Source organism: Myotis davidii, unplaced genomic scaffold, assembly GCF_000327345.1.
Source record: "Myotis davidii unplaced genomic scaffold, ASM32734v1 scaffold38, whole genome shotgun sequence".
In the NCBI taxonomy this organism is placed as follows: Eukaryota; Metazoa; Chordata; class Mammalia; order Chiroptera; family Vespertilionidae; genus Myotis; species Myotis davidii.
Window position 1 is genome coordinate 769856 of NW_006291383.1, and position 19548 is coordinate 789403.

Genomic DNA, 19548 nt, shown 5'->3' on the forward strand with positions numbered 1-19548 from the left:
CTGACGCCTCTGTCAGAGGCGTCAGGCCTGGGCAAGGGGCTGATCCTGCGAATGGAGGGTGATGGGGGTCAACGCCTGAGGGCTCCCAGTATGTGAGAGGGGGCAGGCTGGGCTGAGGGACACTGCCCCCACACACACACACCAAGTGCACGAATTTCGTGCACCGGGCCCCTAATTAAATATAAAAGGTTAAGGAAATTTTACCTAATTTGGTGATATTTAAATTCCAGAGGTAGTTTTATACTACACATATACACTCACACTAAATATTTGAATTACAAAATTTTCCTTCATTACTGGAAGATACTTGATAAAATTTAGGCTTCTTTTTAATCATGTTGCCTCTATTGTTTTATCCTATCTCTAAAATAATTCATAACCTATATCTCTAGAAGTAAACTAGTGTTTTAATGATATTTTGCCTTATTTTTAAAGAAAATTTTTAATAGAAAGGCTAAAATATATTTGGATAGCTTTCTTTTTATTTCCCTAAAACATTTCCAAATAAAACAAGTCAGATTTCATTACCACTCGTCACAGTCTTTGAAAATTTGGGGCACATTAGGAGGCTACCCACCCCATTTTCATACTGAAAGGAATTTCACAATAAAAATTTAACAGCTTTCATTCAATATGAATCTATTAGGATAATATATCAATCTAGTTATCAATAACAAGTGTTACCAAAAAAATGAAAAACTTACTCTAAAATAAAATTCTTCATTCCATTTTGGGTTCAGCGTCTGGAAGAGAAAGTATCTTGTAATACCTTTTACAGTCTTTGAAATTTCAGCAGTTAGTAGTACAACACAGTCCACATATTTGCTTAACCATTTTTCTGATTTAAAAAAGAGCTGAGAAAGTCTCAAAGTGGCAAAAAGAAGCATTTAGGCAATTATTTGAGAATATTCTATAAACCAAACTAGGAGGGGCACAGATAATTTATAGACCAAAAAAACATAAATTGCAAGCTATCAATTAGAAGGAATAACATTGGGGAGCTGTAAAAAGCCATCATCATGAAGATAGAAATATATCTTTTAAGAAATTAAAATTGATATAGTTACCCTATCCAGAAAGAGATAAATTTTGTTCCCATCCCTCAACCTGTGTGCTACAAAAATCTGTTTTGGAGAGAAGTGAAGCAGGTGGTAGGAAGGTGAAAGTGCTCACTACTTATATAAATACTTATATAAGAACATTCTTTAGGAACAATATTGATGATCATATCATATAACAAGAAAAAATATCTGCCAGTTATAAACATGAAGTAAATTATTTCCCCCCAAAATAACAGGTTTAAAAATATTCTTCTCCCTATTCTTCCATCTTTCTCTCCATCTACCTCCCTATCAATCCATTTAAATATATACCACACAGAACATGGAAAGGATATTTTGTCCTAAGCACAGGGTATGTGTGTATGTATGTGTATATGTGTATATATATATATATATATATATATATGTATAATTTGTGCATTTTGGACATGCATAACACTCTTAAATAAATACATGTCTTAAAAATTATGTGTAAAAATTTGAGACTGAGAAATCACAACCTCACCCATGGCTACAGATACTCTGCAGTCAGAATATTTTCTTTTATGAACTGATTTCCTTTAACATACTAGTGCAGAAAGAAGCAAATAACAACAACAACAACAACACAATGCACCATAAAAAATAAAAAACACAATTTGTATAACACTGAACTGGCATTTTTAAAAATCAGCACTTTCCCCACCCACAACTCAACAGTAAATCCAATCCTGAATAGTGGATTTCATATTTTTAGCTAAGAATGGAGCGGGGATGGTTATGGGAGACAGGATGGTGATGGAAGAGAGGAGGAGGGAGGGGAGATGGGTGCCAGGCAGCCAGGGAGAGGCAGGGCAGGCCCAGGCGTGCCATGGGCTGCAGCAGCCCTGGGGACCAGCTTCATAGAAATGTAGAGGGGAGGAAGCAGAGTACAGGTAAGGGCAGAAAACAACAACAACGTGAGACCACAAAACAGCATGAAAGACCCCGGCACCAGGCCGGGCGGAGAGGAGAATGAAAGCAGTTCTTAAACCCCAGCGAACACAGCGCAGTAATACTAACCAGGAGGCTGGCTGCCAAGCAGGCAGAGCAGCCCCAGCCACGCAGCTGCACCTCTACCGTGGAGCGGAGGGAGGAGGAGGGCCTCCCTTCTCAAGAAAACACATTTCAATATCGCAAATCACCGCCTCGGTGGCTCTGGTTCTCTGCTCCCTCCGCCTTCGGCTTGCTTCCCTGCAAGGCGGCCTCTCTCTCCACTGATAACCAAACCAGTGACAGCGCCCAGCACAGCAAACAATGGCCTCCATCCTTCGCAGGCATCCTCCCCACTAATCAAAACATTTTTAATGCCAGGCCGATGCCAGGTGGAGGGCATGCTACAGCTGCTGTTCCTTACACAAAATGACCTGGTCATGGAGCCCAGGCGTCTGCACAATAGCAGGAGAGTTACCATTTTTTTAAAAAGACATCCAACTCTCCAGGAAATGCTTATCACAGTGTTATCTAACTACCCAAAGGTAGCAAGGAAAAAATAATAGTAATGTGTAAATAACACCAAAGCATGAAGAATAACAGCATTTTGGATTTTAAAAAAGCATCTTCAACAAATGTCCTAAATATGGAGCAAATATTTCACATTATATTCCATGGTGATAGATGAATTAAAATACAATTAGGAAAACATCTTTAATGAAATCATATGTGTGAAATTTAGAAAAGTAAAACATATGCACATAAACATAGTTTTATTATTAATGTTTTTTATTTTCATGTAGCTAAGCAAGTATTTTGCTTCTTTGGAAATTCTTGTTTCAAGATAGACCACCCCCTTTGTGCCTACCAATTCCCCACACAACTCTATTTCATTAAATGTATTTTAAATTATTTTAAATTTCTTTATGAAAAATAATAAGCCAACAAGAACAATCTTGTTTTGCTATATTCTTTTCCTGGGAAAAAATTGCTACTTGTAATAATACTTATTTTAAGAATACTGTTTTGTACAGTCATTTTAGGAAAAGCCAGAAACATATTTTGGATTAACACTGAATTTATAGGTTTAATACTGGAAAATGCTTAAAATAAAAATATTTCCATCTTAATCTTAAAATATAAACTACTACAGACCCAAAATACATAATCTAATTGGGTTAAATTATGGCTTAAATGAAATTTAATTAGGATGGACACCTACCTTTTTAATTGTTTTTGTCTGCACCAAAGCAAGTTCTCTATTCTCATCTGCTACATACAATGAAAGTTTCACGTATGGATCACTGTAAGAAAATATTTAAGTTTTAATCAGATTATACTTTTCATTTAACAATTATTTAAAAAATTAAATTAGCCAAAACCTAAATGAAAATGCAAATATCAGTTAATAACCCAGCTTATGTAAATTCCACAAACTAAGCAATAACATTTTCAACATACCACCTAAGTAAATATACAAAGAAGTTTCTATCCACGAGAGTCGATGTCTATTTAGAAGCAAAACTATCACAAAACTCAGATTCTAACTTTAAAGATAATCTTCCCTATTAACTCAAAATATTTAAACTGCCATCATTTTTTTCCTAAACAAATTTCAAGAAAAAATATTAAAAAGCATACAAAATGTGTTCAGATTAGCACAATCTAGCTAGAAAATTTAGTTCATGTCTTATTTACTAGTATATTCTGATTTCCACTATTTATGTACAACTGATTTTTCTTTTAGTGAAGGAAAAGAAATTGTTTATCTAAACCAGGGATAGGGAACCTGACGTCTGGCCCGAGGGCTGTATAAGCCCCTTGAAATCATTTTGTTTGGCTCTGCCAAGGCATTAGGGCTGAGTTAATTAAGTGTTTGACCAAATATAGCAGGCTAACTTTTAAGTTGATAATTTTGTATGGCCCACGAATTATGTTATAAATATCCAAATGGCCCTTGGCAGAAAAAAGGTTCCAACCCTGATCTAAACCAACAACTATTATCTTACAATTAAAACAGAAACAAAAACTCAAAAACAAAGAACTAAGGCCCAGAAAGTCAGGGAGATTTGCCTAAATTTACAGATTTCAGTAGAGTCTAAGATTAAATTTCAGATTTCCTGACTACAAATCCCAGAGTTTTTATTACTTCCTTAGGAAATTGAAAACTTTTACTGAGAAGTGTACTGAAAGGATTGCTTACTGTGAACTATCTATCTACTAAGGGTGTGATAAATCCACTCATATTTTCTAATTTTGGTAACCTAGGATAACTCAAAACTAGTCAAACTATCACTTTATAAGAATTTGTGATCCAGGGTCTCATTTCACACACAAGACCCTGAAAATCATAGAAAGGGCTCCCATGGTCACTCATCTAATTATCTATAGCTGATAAATTATTTCTACCCTATTTGAGAATTACCCTTTAGCGGCTATAAACACTTATTTTGCAACTACCAGGACATTTCCAAAGATTACAGAGTATTGTTAAATGCTTAAGACTATATAGATTTTTATTTGATACTTCAACAAATATGCCATGAAATCCTTTAAGGAAAGAGAAAGGTGTGATAAAATGTAAAGTTTGGAAGTAACAGGACTATGCTCAATATCCCAAAAACAAAAATCAAAAGTTAGTGGGGGGAAAAATATACATAGCCTTGATTATGGTATTTATTATACATAAAATACATCTTAATGTAAGCTACAACACATCTTTAAAAAAAAAAGCAAAAGAATTTGCTCAGTATTCTAAAGGTTCTGGTTTAGAGGAAGGCTTGATTCAAGAACATCACTTCTTTAATACAGACATCGACTTTTTCTTTTGTGGACACCTACAGCCTTAAATAAAGATGAATCGGGAAATAGATCTAATCCAGGTTTAAAGACCCTAGGAGCACTTTCCTAATCAGTCTTGGGGTGATGATTTAGGAGTCAGTGGCTATGTGGTCCTTAGACTTGGGCAGATCAGAAGTGCCTGGGAGAGGGGATAGTTAAAATATAGATTGCTGAGCTTCAACCCCAAAGACATCTAAAGATCTAGTAGATTTGTGGTGGGACCCAAGAATTTGTATTTCTGACATATTCCCAGTGATTCCAATGCTCTTGGATCCAGGAACCACACTGAGAACCAGTGTTTTAGAAGGTTTTTAAAGAGTATTTTTTTTAGCTATAGAAACGAATACTCTATTTCCAGCCACCAAGCTATTGCTATAAAAAAAAAAAAAAAAAAAAAAAGGAACCAGTCCTGATATCTCTTTCTCAAGAACAAGTTCCCAGAATGCCTTGGAGGTACATTCACAGGCAAGTGCATGCGCGCGCACACACACACAAGCCCACATGACAGAGAACTCTATAAACTCTGCTGATTGTGTTTTCATGTCCCTCGGCTATCATGATTGCTGCCTATTATATAACTGCAATAAAGAGCTAAGCATTCCCTTTAATAGAACATCCACATTCTTCTACTAATCATTGACCTCATTTTGTGTCCTCTGAACAGTTTACAGCAAGTGCCACATGCACCTGGGGGTGAGAGTGGGGTCTCTATGTCTGGGGCAGTGGGCCTCAGCTGTAACAAGGACAGCATGCCTGGGTGTGTCCTGACGTGCTCATCCAGGTACAAGTAGGGACTGGAGTGTCTACCTGGAAGATCAACCAAGAAACTCCTGGAAGAGAGAACCAAAGACCAAGGTGTGGGAGCAGGATACAAGTTCAAGGGGTGGGAACACAGGGCCTAGGATGGGCTGGTTAAAGGGCAGGAAGACCCAAGTTCAAGGGTGGTGCTGGTGGGAGCTGCCCAGACTGGTCTCAGGTGATGGTACAACAGTACCATTCACATTGACAAATATTTACCGAGTATTGACTACATTCCAAGGACTTTGCTAGGAGCACACACAAGTGCTAGTGAGCTGGGGGGGCAAAAAAAGGTGAAATCAACAAAGCTCATAAATGGACATCAATGCATAGCCCTACTTAGCCCAGCTGAGTGAAAATGACTGCATCTTCCCGTTTCAGCAAGGTGAAAGCTGGAGCACAAAGCTGAGATGTGGTTCAGGACATCAGGAATTAGAACATGAGCAGGAAGATGTCAGAGCAGCCTGAACAGGAATCAGTTCTACCGCAACTATCAGCACAACTGGCACCAGCACCACCATGACCAAAAGCCCAGCACCCAGTCACCACAAAGGATCCAGTCCTCGCCTGGCATACGCGAGGTACTTACTTGCGTATCTTATTGGATCCTCACTGCAAGATTATGAAGTTGGCAATTTTCAGATGAGAAAATGAGACAGACATCAAGCAGGTTAATCAGTAAGTAAGGGAGACGGGAAGGGAGGGATACAGCATGCTTGCTTCAGAATCTAGCTCCCTGAGTGCACGAACACAGCCTTGCCTCACACACTACCTTGGACTACCAAGAGGGCTGGCTGGAAGGAATGTCTAGAGGCAGAAGCTTCTAGTATTCTGCCATGTTGGAAGACATTTTAGATGAGACTGCTATTATGATACATTCTTTATCTTATCTGTGGTAGGAGAAGGAACCAGACGCCTGAGTTAAGTGTCTACTTTTGGGGAAGGCCACACATTCAGATATCATCTTGTCAACACTCCAAATAACTAGCTGTGTAACCTTGGACATGTCACTTTAGCGCTGTGAACCTTCATTTCCATATCTCTAAATAAGGGGGTTGGACTAAATCATGGTTTTCAAACTACAGAACCTCAGTTCTACATAACTATCTCAGGATAACTACCATTCTACCATAATTTGTTTCATATTTTTGGCTTCCATTTCAGAAATTTTTTTGGACAGAGTTTTAGAACTTAATATAAAAAAGTTTTAAAACCAATAGAAATGGATGGTCCCTTTTAGTTAGAATATACTGAATCTTGCCCTAGCTGGTTTGGTTCAATGGATAGAGAGTCGGCCTGTAGACTGAAGAGTCCCAGGTTCAATTCCGGTCAAGGGCACATGCCCAGGTTGCGAGCTCAATCCCCATTAGGAGGTGTGCAGGAGGCAGCCAATCAATGATTCTCATCATTGATGTTTCTCTCTCTCCCTTTCCTTTCCTCTCTGAAATCAATAAAAATAAAAGAAAAGAATATACTGAATCTCAGAACAATTCGAACTTGTTTCTCATCATTCATAAGAACTAGAGCCCACTCCATCCTGGTAAACAAAGAACTTTCTAGAGATATAGGAGCAAGAAGGAATAAGACCCTTCCCTCTACCAAGAGGTTTTCTCCATCAGGACATAGAGCCACAGTTTTGAGTATGACAGACTACTCTTGACCATCACCAGGCTGATATTTCGCTACACATGTTATCAGCGTCTCATCAGCTTACCTATTAGGAATGAAAACCGAATCACCTAAGCAACAAGCAAAAACAAAATGATGTGTTTTTGTGTCTGGGGCAAGTCTAAGGGTCAGTGAACCTCACCACCAGCTTCTTCTCAAATGCGTGCATGCTGTTTTAAGACCCAATGGCCTTTGTTTCTGAACACGATACTCTGCAGGGGTGGTAAAAGGGAGAATTCAGTTCCCAGGGACTTTCCACACCAGTCCACACGAGCCCTCTGATAAACACCCGAGTTCTGGAAGAACCCTCTGCCCCTGAAGCTATACCTCACAGATCCTCAACATATCCCCTATCTTGGCTGCAAAAGGTCAGCCAAGTCCTGAGGTCAATGGTTAGCTATGTTGGCGATGACTTCCCCCTGCTAAAGCTTCAGAACGTTTAGGGAGACACACAAGAAGCTCATCAGCAACTCCTATTATTACAGATACAGGACATAGGCATAGAGAGCTCTGGTTTTCATGTGACTCCCTTTTGCACTGTTGTAAGATTGTTGTTGTTAATCTTTAATACATAATACTTTTATAACAAAACAAAACAGGCAGGCAATGGGAAGCAGGCAGGAAGAAGACCCTGACCATTTCCACTGGAGTCTCAACTCTCAGCTTCACCAACCTCTGAGTGACCTTCAGACAGTCCCTTTATCACTCTTAACTTCAGAATGCTTTGAATGAAATGGGAATGACAACTCCTAACTCAGAGAGTTACTGTAAGGATCAGAGAAAATAATGTACTAATTTAGCACCCAGCTCAGCACCAAACACAGAGTACATGTGCCCTATTGATGACACCCATGCTAACTGGGGTTCTAGTCTTTTTTCTCTTGTAAGACATTTGAACATCTCTGTCATTCCCCTTCTGACCACTCACTTCTGCTGTGATTGCTGATTTGATCTGCCACCGATTACCTCGTAGTACAGACTGGGTGCCGCCAATCCCAGCAAACTAGGTTTTCCCTGCTTGCTCATTACTCATACTGTGTGGAAGCCTCCTGGGGATCTGAGTGGAGATGCTCAAACTAGTCACCTTATTTACAACAAAGTTCACCTGAATTCACTCTTGGCAACTAGCTGCACTGTCCCCGTGGCTGGTATCCAGTACAATTCAGTGCAAACAGTAACATTACTCTCAAAGAAGCTCAATGCTTTGTGAATAAGAAGAGAAATTCTATTTTGCAAACCTTTTGTTTTTCTCTGCATAGTACCTACTTAGACATCACATTCTTTCTTTTCAGCCTTTAAAAGAAAACAACAAATTGATATTAGGATTCAAACAATAGTCTTTTTACTGAGTGCCTACCATATTCCAGACAAGGGGACAAGCATGGAAAATAAAAGACAGTCCTGCCACCATGTGAATTGGGCACACAGAAGTATAGCAATGACTGTGGCAGTGAGCCAAGAATGTACCCTGGAACACAACACTGCTGCGCTCCTGACCTTGCGCACGCCTGAGTCACCTGTCATCAGGTACCTGATTCCACCCCAGGCCTGCTAGATCACAATCTTTGGGTTGAGACCTGGAAAACTTCATTTACCAAGAGTTCTAGGTGATTCGTATGCACGGGGCCATCCGGCCCCCACCCCTGCCAGAGGAGTTTCTGAAGCCAAGACAGGAGGGACAAGAGCAGGGTGAGAGTTTTCCAGAGGGAAGAGTATAGGCAAAGGCCCAGTAACAGGCTGCAGGACTTGGGGAGAAAAGGTAGCTGGAGAGGGAGCCCTAGCTCAAATCACAAGGAGCTTATATGCAATTAAAGAGCAGGCCATTGTCCTTGGGCTCAACCTGGCTCCCCCTGCGAATGGCTGTATGCTTCTGGAAAACTTCTAAAGTCCCTGTGGGCCTAACTTTCACCATCTACATAATGGGGATAGCAGGACATCCTTTATAAGGAGGCTGGTAGGAAGATTAAAATTACAATACTGTCTGACATGTAGTGAGCACTCAATAAATGTTAGCCACAGTTGCCACCACCATCATCACCATCATGCGGTTGTTGAAATAGGAAGACTCATGATCAGCCTGGTTACTGGGAAATGAAGCAGTGGGCAGGGAGACCAGTGGGAAGACTTTTGCACTGAAGAGTGAGAAAGATTTCAACAGAGGCAGTGAGGATCAAGAAGAAAGAATTGGGAGCACACCCAAAGGTGTACTCAAAAGAAGTGGGTAGGCAAATAAGCATGGTGAGTAGGTTAGGAGGAGAGGTTGGAGCCCACACCAACCTCCAGCTCTTAGGCCTGGATAACTATGTGCAGTCTCAAGCTATGAAGTGGTACTGGTGCTTCAATCTCTTATTACACAGGCAACATCACCCACAGAAGAGCAGGGTGCACCGCAGACAAAGCAGCCCTTACCATTCCGGCAGACTGAATTCCAAGGCATTGTTTACAGCCTCGCTTTTATAACTGAAGTCCTTTTACAGAGCTCTCTAAATAAATTAGGCCTTCACATAAGGGGCTCTGGGATCTCTTGTTCCATGTCTGTGGTGATGTGTTTGTATGTAAGTCTGCAAGGGCCTAACACTAATGCTCTGGCATCACAAAATCTTAATGATTTAGTGTTATTTAAACTCTAAGTCTCAAAGTTAGAATTGGCCTCCAAATCTCGATGTCTAGGTTGGGAGTGAGAAAACACAAACCAAGTCCTGAAGGATCTTAGGTTCCTGCGTAGTTTTCACTAAGTATATAAAGTCCAGAGGAAAAGATACCTAGGAAATTTAAGCTGCCCACTCACAAACAAGAAACCTCATCTGTACACAAAAGATTACTTCTGAGAGGGAAAAAATAGAATGGTGACATCACCTTATCTTGGACACATGAGCCACTCCAGAACCTGCATGAACTCAATGCTAGAAGACAAGTCCTGTTACCTGGAATGAAATCTTAAAAAGTCTAACAGATGCCAAGATGCTCAACAAAAATGCCACAAGTACCTGCTCTCTTACGAGAAGTCACCAAAAGACCTTGGTCAAAAGCCCATCCTGATTTTGCAAAAAGAGAATTGTAATTATTCTCAACACAGAATTCTGCTTCCCCTCTCTGAGACCCTCTGGTTATCTCTAATAGACACTGAAGGACTACAGGCTTACACTGATTTCCAAATAGGTTTATTTCATTTTTTATTAAATTTATTGGGGTGACATCTGTCAACATGAACATGCAGGTTTCAGGTGTCGGTTTCTATGTTACAAGAGCTGTATATTACATTGTGTGCCCACCACCCAACGTCAGATCTTCTCCTGTAACCATGTTCAACTAGGTTTAAAGAATTCAGAGAGGGTTCTCATTCCACCTCCATCACCATTAAGCAACATTTTCCGGATCTGCTCACTGCTCACTCTCCGGGGACACACCAAACAAAGACAGTCCGTCTTGATGTGTTGTTAATGGTGTGATACTTGACCCTCTCCATCTGACTCACTGAGGTGTTCCATGACAAACCAGAATGTGTCAAGGCTAGTCCTTTTGCAATTATTATTGACTCATTATTATCAGACTAAATAGTCTTTGCTGAGATCCACATATTTTAAAGAAGGCAGGACAGTGAGGAGGAGGAGGAGAGAAGGGGGAGAAAGGCAGAAGTTGCCTCCACTGGGCAAAGCATTCAAGGTGGATTATGTTCAGATTGCAGCCAAGTTGGAAGGACACTGCCTTGACCATAAGCTCTAAAGATGTCCTTCCAAGATACTTGGATATCACAAGAACAATAATATAGGGCTTCATTTTTCAACCATTTTTTTTTTCCTTTTAAGGAAACAACTCAACCATAATCTGAAAGAAGCAATAATTCCTTCCTGTAAATGCAGTTGCTCAATAGGGACAGCCTGGACAAGGACTGTGTCTTTACTCATTATTACATGGGTAATGTAGAATGTTACATAGCACCAGAGATCAAATTTATTTTGACTACCTGATGTATTTGACACACTGAGACTTCCCTAACCCAGAAAATTTCATTGAAAAACCTGTTTTGTAGGTTTCCTCAATCTTTTCCACTTTTACTATTATAGCCAGTGTTACACAAATTACTGATAAAGAAATAACACAAAACACAAAATAAGGAAAAAACTACCTGGATAGTATGAGAGAAGAAATAAAACATATGTATATATGCAATCATATTGAAACTGAAAATTTTTAAAAATATATTTTATTGATTTTTCACAGAGAGGAAGAGAGAGGGATAGAGAGTTAGAAACATCGATGAGAGAGAAACATCGATCAGCTGCCTCTTGCACACCTCCTACTGGGGATGTGCCTGCAACCAAGGTACATGCCCTTGACCAGAATCGAACCTGGGACCTTTCAATCCGCAGGCCGAAGCTCTATCCACTGAGCCAAACCAGTCAGGGCAAAACTGAAATTTTCATCTACCATTATCAAAGACACAAAAAAGTTATCACCTTCTAAAGAGAGGCAGATATTTTAATACTCTACTACTTGAAATGAATTATTACATGTTTTCTGGAAAGTCAGATGGCAGGATGTATAAAAAACATTCATAGTGTTGTTGCCTTTGATCAACAAATCTAGGCCAGGGGTGGGTAACCTATTTCCTGCCAAGAGCCATTTGGATATTTATAAAATCACTTATGGGCCATACAAAATTATCAACTTAAAAATTATGTTGCTATGGAAAAAGTTCCTAGATTTATTAATTTTGAGTCCCACCTGTGGTTGTCTTGGCAGGGCCAGACCAAATGATACAGCCTTCGGGCCAGACATTCCCCGCCCCTGCTCTAGACCAATAGAGAAATGATTACATAAATCATAGTATAATCATGGACTAGAATATCATAAAACATTAAAATCATGTTTTCAACAAATATTTTTAAGTGGGAAAAATAATCATGGTATAATATTCAGGAATAAGCAGGATCTAAAAAATGTGACTAACTGTATAATATATGAAAGCAATTAAAAAAGCATAGCTAAAGTTAATAGTTGTTCTTTCTAGATAAGTTTATGAATTATGTTTATTTTCTTCTTTGTGGTTATTTTTTCCTCTAAATTTTCTACTGTTGAGCAAGGTTAAAACACAGATTACTTAGCCCCAACCCCAGAGTTTCCATTCAGATCTGAGATAGGAGCCGCTAATCTGCATTTGCAACAATTTGTTCATCTGGACACCTCACTTTGGGAACCACTAGGATTCCATCTTTTCCTCTTTCTCCAGGGTCCAGTACAATGAGCTCATTCATTCAGCACTTCTGCCCCCACTTAGCCTATCACTCCAGAGAGGGTAGAAGGAGGGCACAGCCTCAAGTCTGCTGGAGGCCAGGGGCTTTGCCTTGCCTGGTGGGTTCACTCTGGCTGCTTGACATTGCCTGTGCTTACTGGGGTCATAGGAAGGGCAACCTACAAGCCTACCTAGAACTATAACTTACCTGTTAGCACCATTTTCTATTTATTTTGATGGGGGTGAAGGGAAGGAAAAGAGTTAAGGCAAGCCAGTTCTTGCCTACTTAAAACAACACTATTGTCTAGTGAGAGTAACGTTACAAGGACCCTGTAATAATAAGAGCCTGTTAGGAACTCAGTTTTAAAGGAAACAGGGTAAGGGGGAAATTCTGAGGCGGCTGGTTTGTTCTGACCTGACTCTGGTGGATACCGACACCTGCTCACCTATCCACTTCCCTCACACTTCAAAAGTCAACCTAGCATGAACTTCACAAAACAAAAACTCAAAGATGCATTCTTAATCGCCTAACTACATTTCATTGTTTATAAATTAGCTCCCTCCACCCCCAATTTATAAAGTCAATTGTCTTAAAAAACAGGCACACAGACAGAATGACACCGAAATTCCCGTGCAGGAACAGACTTCCAAAGTCATCACTCTCCTATAACCCTGAAGTCCATTCCTTGGCTAATCCCACCCATGCCCTATGACAGAAAGAAATACCGCTGGCCAAGCAGAGGGACTTTGAACTTGACACCACGGTGGAACTGACACCGACCTGTGCTGAACTAGGAAAGAGGGCAAATTCTAAGGTAGGGAACTCAGCCTTTATTAACTAAACAGGGAGGCACAGATGTTTAACTCAGGAAGAGCCGCCAGTTCCTGGAGCACAGCTCACATGTCATCTCAGCCTCACTGCTCACTCTGGGATGCGAGGACTGAAGACGGCTCACGGAGGTAGACAGTGCCCCCAGTATCGCAGAGATGGACGTTGTTGAGGCCTGTGGGTGCTCAGGGGCAAAGGTCTAGCAGAGGGTGACACTATGAAGGATACTAAACAACAACTATGCTGAGCGCAGGCCTCACGGGGCCAATTTTCAGGGCAAATGGGAGAGTGGTGGAGAGAAGAGGGTACTGTCAGACTTTTCCTCTGCACATAAAAAATTCCACCCTCTCTACCCAAGAGCATTTATTATGTGTCAAGAACGCACTAAGTACTTTCTATACAATCCTCCGTTTAACATATGTTGGAACATTCTAGACTTCTCAGGGGTGGGAATGGCAGTGATGCCAGAGGGACCTCAGGAGCTAACCCTAGTCCAGTTCTCAGTGCAAGAATCTGTCTTCTTACAGGTGAGGTTCTCTGAGGAAAAGGACTCCTCCCGTCCGTGGGATTAATGTGACATGTGACAGCTCCATAGAGTGAAGAGTGAGACCCATTCAACGATGCAGCCACCAGGGCACCAGGGAAGCACTGAGGGTGCAGGCCTCAGAAGTGGCCCTGCCCTGAACAAACACACAAACAAAAAAACCACAGAAGAGCTCATATGGGACCATTCCCTGTGATATGGGCTAAATCATTCCCTCATAAAAAAGATATACTGAAGTCATAGGCCCCAGTATCTTAGAATGTAACCTACAAGTAAATGGTGTCTTTACAGGGGTCATCAAATTAAAATGAGGTCATTAGGGTGAGCCCTAACCCAATGTGGCTGTATCCTTATAAGAGGAGAGATTTGGGCACAGGAATACACATGCACACGGGAAGATGATGTGAAGACAGAGCGAGAAAGGGCCATGTGACTGGGCAGATGCGCCCACAAGCCGAAGGGAAGGATGCTAAGAATCGTAGCAATCACCAGAAAAGGAAGAGGCGATACAGGAGTTTTCCCCAGAGCCCTCAGAGAGAGCATGGCCTTGCTGACACCTTGATTTCAGACATCTAGCCTCCAGAACTATGAGACAACCCAGTTAGTGGTACTTTATCAGGGCAGCCCTCAGAAACTAGCACTCTGTTAAAACCAGTCCTTATCAGAAGCCCTCCAGCCAAATGTGTTACAGAACTCTGACTTTTTTCTCATTGTAGAAAGAAGGTTCTGATTATTCCAATGATTATGTAACATTCCCAGGAGAGGCGTGGGGTGGGACCCATACTCAAATATTAACATGTGTGCTATAACGTGTATGTACATTAAGTATTCTACCTAAAACCAGGAATTCTGTCAAGTCCATTCAGATCAGGTGTTGCTATGAGGTTTTCTACAAACCTACAAAATGTTTTCAGTTCTCAAGGTTTCTGATTTTTCCAAATGCAGTTAAGGGATTGTGGACTCGTCCTAAGTTGCACAACAGCCCTTATTCCTCATACTACCCTGCTGGTCACATTCAGACTGCTCTCAAAAACACAAAGGGCCGCCGGTGAAATCCTAGAATTCCTCAGGGAAACCAAGTATCCTCTTAACTCTCAGAAAATAATTTGCGAAATAATTTTTTTCAAGTTTTATCTTCAAGGCTTTTAAACGTGCAAACAAACCACCGGACACTTGACCTTCCCATTATGCTGAATTCTGTTCTGTAGCACCACAAGACTTTTTAAAAACTGAATTTTAAAAGAGGAAAAAAAACAGTTATGTTTCATTGGATTATCACAGGGAGAAAAAACTAGAATCAATATAAGGAGGGCCAGATTATGATAATGCCCCCTGCCCCAATGCTATTGAGAGGAGTGTCGTGGGGCATGCATTTCCCCTCAATCATGCAGACACTCACACTGGATTTCCTGGACTCATATATTGTCGAGAAGAAAGGAAGCCTTGAGCAGTGTTAAAAATCTTGGTTGAGCCCTAGCCAGTTTGGCTCTGTGGACAGTGTCAGCCCTCAGACTGAAGGGTCCCAGGTTCGATTTCAGTTAAGGGTATGTACCTCGGTTGCAGGTTCAATCCCTGGCCCCAGTCGGGGTGTGTTCAAAAGGTAACCAATTGCATCAATGTTTATCTCTCTGTCTCTCCTCCTCCCTTCCACTCTCTCTCTCTCTCTCTCAAAAAAATAAAAATAAAAAAATTCAATTGGAAAAATATCCTCGAATGAGGAGGTGAGGATTAACCCCCCACCCCACAAAACAATCCTGGTTGACCTGCTCTGAAATCAACCGGGTGCAAACACTGCAGCTCCTTATCATGTCCCCCAAACTGGATGCACACTGGAGATTTTTTCTTTGCGTTCAGATTTTTTAAAATCCACCCTTAAGTTACCATGTTAGATGAGACTGACTATCTCTAAGGCAATGGTTCTCAACCTTCTGGCCCTTTAAATACAGTTCCTCATGTTGTGACCCAACCATAAAATTATTTTTGTTGCTACTTCATAACTGTAATGTTGCTACTGTTATGAATCATAATGTAAACATCTGATATGCAGGATGCTTAGGTGACCCCTGTGAAAGGGTCATTCGACTGCCAAAGGGGTCGTGACCCACAGGTTAAGAACAGTTGATCTAAGGGCTTCTCAAGACAGCCTAAGGTAGGTTCTATTTATTAGAAGGCATTGTTCCTGCCCACCTCCTAAAGGCATGTGTCGAAGCATTAATGTTATGCAACTGTTTAGATAATTCTGTTTTATGAATATACTAGAGGCCCGGTGCATGAAAATTTGTGTGTGTGTGTGTGTGTGTGTGTGGGTCGGGGGGTCTCTCAGCCCAGCCTGCATGCTCTCACAATTCTGGACCCCTTTGTAGTGTTATTGATTTTTTTCCCAACCTTGGAAAGGCTTCCTTTCAAAATAAAGGTGCATAAGCCTCAATATGGATGTGAATTTTCACACACCTAAGAAACTCTTCAAAAGTCCTTCATACGAGCAGATGATTGAGAAAACATTAGTTGCAATTAACCTCAATTTTTTGTGCAGCTGACATGGATTGAGATACTATTAACAAGTGATCATAATTATGTGCCACAAATATATGCCACTTGTGGATGTAGCAGGTGGTACCACAAAGTGAGACATGATCTCTCTCTTCACTGGGTCATTAAGGGAGTAAATGGTTTAGATTATCCCAAGCAAGGTGAACATGCAAGTGCATGTCCCCATTCTGCAGGTGTAATATCCAGTTACTACACTGAAAAAGCAGTCTGAGACCTCAACAATTAACGTTCAGATAGCATGCCTGCCTGCAGCATGCCTCCTTATAACTGAACAACCTGACTCAGACATACATGATCTGAATGCATGAAATGGCTTGTGTGGGGCAACAATGTGTTCCAGCCAAATACCACTTATTAACTGCCAACTAGATTTATACTCCATGTATTGTATGGTCTATACTTTTGAGGTCCTCAGGCTTGAGCACCAGGCAGGCAAATTAGGGAACCTCTGGCCACCCCGACCTTGATGATTAAGCACCTCATGGATAAATTTTGCCAAAGCTCCAGCTTCCTCTAATCCACATCTTGTTAACGCTGCCAAATATTAACCCAATCACCCAAACCAACCACGTGGGAATCACCCACTTCGAGTTGGTTCTTGTAACCTCAAAGATAAAGTCCAGGCTACTGTGACATACACAGTCTGCCTGGCTCTGGCCCCTACCTGCCCCTACAATGTCACCTTCCATGTGCCATACACATCAAGCCAAAGGGGACTTTTACTTCTCTGAGCACACCATGTTTTTTCCTCTGCTGAAAATGACCTGCACCCACCTTTCCTGCACATAACCTTTGCGGCGAACTCCACTGTCTCTGACAAGACTTCCTAACCCCAAAACCCCACTCCTGTTGGCAGAAGTCTATCAGTACAGTGATTGTTTACTTCTCTGTGTATTTCTGCTACCAATCTGGAAGCTTCTTGCAAACACAGCCATGTCTTGGTTACTTGTGTATATGACATTCCAGTCACACAGTAGGTCTGCACCAAGTAATTGCTTTACAGGGTATTGTGACGGCCTGAGGGCAGGCCAGGCACATGGGGTCTGGGGAAGAGGTGGCTAGGGCCAATCTCAAGCTCTACAGTGGAATGATACTGGGAAATGTCATTGTCCATATCATGGAACATACATTCTGAGCAATGGCCACCTCCCATCTTATCAACTACAGCCCTGCTAAGATAGGAGTATATTGGCTAGAAATAGAAGAGCTTCACTTGTGATTTCTTGGTTATTTTTCTCACATCCAGACTGAAACAAAGAAAGCCAATAGGATTGGAGCAGAAGCTGAAAGTGAAGGATAATCTGCTCTGTGGGCGTTTGAACAAAAGGCAATTAATCAGGATTAAGGCTAAATCAATCCTTAGAGAGCATGTAATGGCAGCATGCTGAATGTTGAAAACTAGCATGACAATCAGGTAGGAAAAGCCCACAGTGGGTAATGCATTTGCCGGGTCGATGAATATCTTGCAGGGAGTCTCACAGAGCCCTTTCCCTGTGGACCAACAGAAACCAGGGGCTTAACTCCAACTCAGAAAAGCATGGAAGAAAGTCGAGCAACTTGACTTTCATCTCAATGTGGTGAGAGCCACCCAGCCAATCCCCTCCTTCGAAGGCATAAAGATGGGACCAGGCGACCTATAGACAACTCGCTGAAAAGGAATAAGAACTCAGAAGCAATCTCAGCCTCCCCCTGAGCAAGTCAGGATCAGGAAGACCACACAGAGGCTCCCCTTTGTAGACCCTCCAAAGCTCGGATGCCTGGCTTGCTCTCCCATTGCTTCATTCAACTAATATTCACTGAGCACCTACTATATGTCTCAGGCACTGGTCTAGGCACCTGAAATACAACAGGGAAAAATCATTGAAAATTCCCTACCCTTGTGGAGTTGACACTCTAACAAAGGGAGACAGGTGGCAAACAACACAGAATAAATTAGTATAAGTGTGTTAGAACATGACAAATACTACAGAGAGAAAAATACTGCTGGCAAAGAGACTGATGTTGGGGGGTGGACAAAGATTCTAGAAGCGGATGGTCCAGGTACCTCTCTGAAACAGTGATTTTGAACAACTTGAAGGAAATGGGAAATCATCAATTGGAGGGGACGAGCCTTCACAAGAATGTAACAGTTGCACATTTGACAAAGATAGGATTTTTTTCTTCTTTTATATTGGCCTTGATTTACTCAATTAAGGGTGGGATAGCAACATAATTGAGCGCATGCACGTTGCATGCAGTAAGACATACACAGGTGTGTTTTGTGTTTCTGCCACCCACACCTGGAAATTACCAGATGTCACGATCTCCAACAGCTAACCTCATCCAATGGTGAGGAGGCGCACGCTATGCTTGAGCAGCTGGTGAGCTGCTGTTGTCCCTGGGAGTGGATATTAGACCACATCCCAAGGCTGTCCCCTGCCCCTAGGAACTGTGGGCCCTGCGACCTGAGAAACTAGGACACAATAGCTGGTTCTCAGGGATGCTGGTTTAAGAGTTCAGGACGTGCATATGGACTACATCTCATAAACGCCCTGTTTGCATGTGTTCCCATTCACCCCGGCCACTCATTATTTATCTTACAGTCTCAAAACAGTAACAATTTATAAGCTTTTGATTCCATGGCTGCTATAATAAATCTTGACTTGGGAAAAAAAGACAAATGAGAGTTCAAATATTGGAGGTCACAGAACCTAACATAATTCCATTTGGCAAATGGCAAAACTTGTGTTATGTCAGTGGTACAACTCAACTATTTCCCTCTCTATTCTCAGCTACCACACCTCATCTATATATATAAAAGCCAAGCAACCGGAATCCCGATCAGGGGTGGGGCCAGCTGGCTGACCAGCCATGGCCCCTCCCCCTGGCCAGCCCTGCCCCCAATTGGCCCCTGTTGGGGCAGGCTAGCAGGACCCCACCCATGCACGAATTGGTGCACTGGGCCATAAATATATATATATTTCTCCTTCATTTCAGAGAGGAAAGGAGAGGGAGAGATAGAGCCCAATTGGGCCCCCCAACCGCCTCCCCCAACTGCCTGAGGCCCCTCTCCCCGGCCTGCCCTGCCCTGCCT

The 19548-nt window shown here is 41.6% G+C and overlaps 1 protein-coding gene across 8 annotated transcripts in view; it reads right to left on the minus strand.

Moving 5' to 3' along the window:
• The window catches only part of NEDD4L (neural precursor cell expressed, developmentally down-regulated 4-like, E3 ubiquitin protein ligase), a 231878-nt gene that overhangs the window by 132874 nt on the left and 79456 nt on the right, over positions 1–19548 (minus strand). For 7 of the 8 annotated variants that reach the window (XM_006764446.1, XM_006764444.2, XM_006764440.2 and 4 more), the window contains 2 exons: positions 3235–3316; positions 705–743 (listed from right to left, as the gene is read on the minus strand). Coding sequence is in view for 3 of the 8 variants with exons in the window: in XM_006764444.2 (XP_006764507.1) it covers positions 705–743; positions 3235–3316 (121 nt within the window). In the remaining 5 variants the exon portion in view is untranslated. Of the gene's footprint in view, positions 1–704; positions 744–2102; positions 2173–3234; positions 3317–19548 lie in introns of those variants that run through there. The other variant, XM_015564417.1, reaches the window with a different exon arrangement.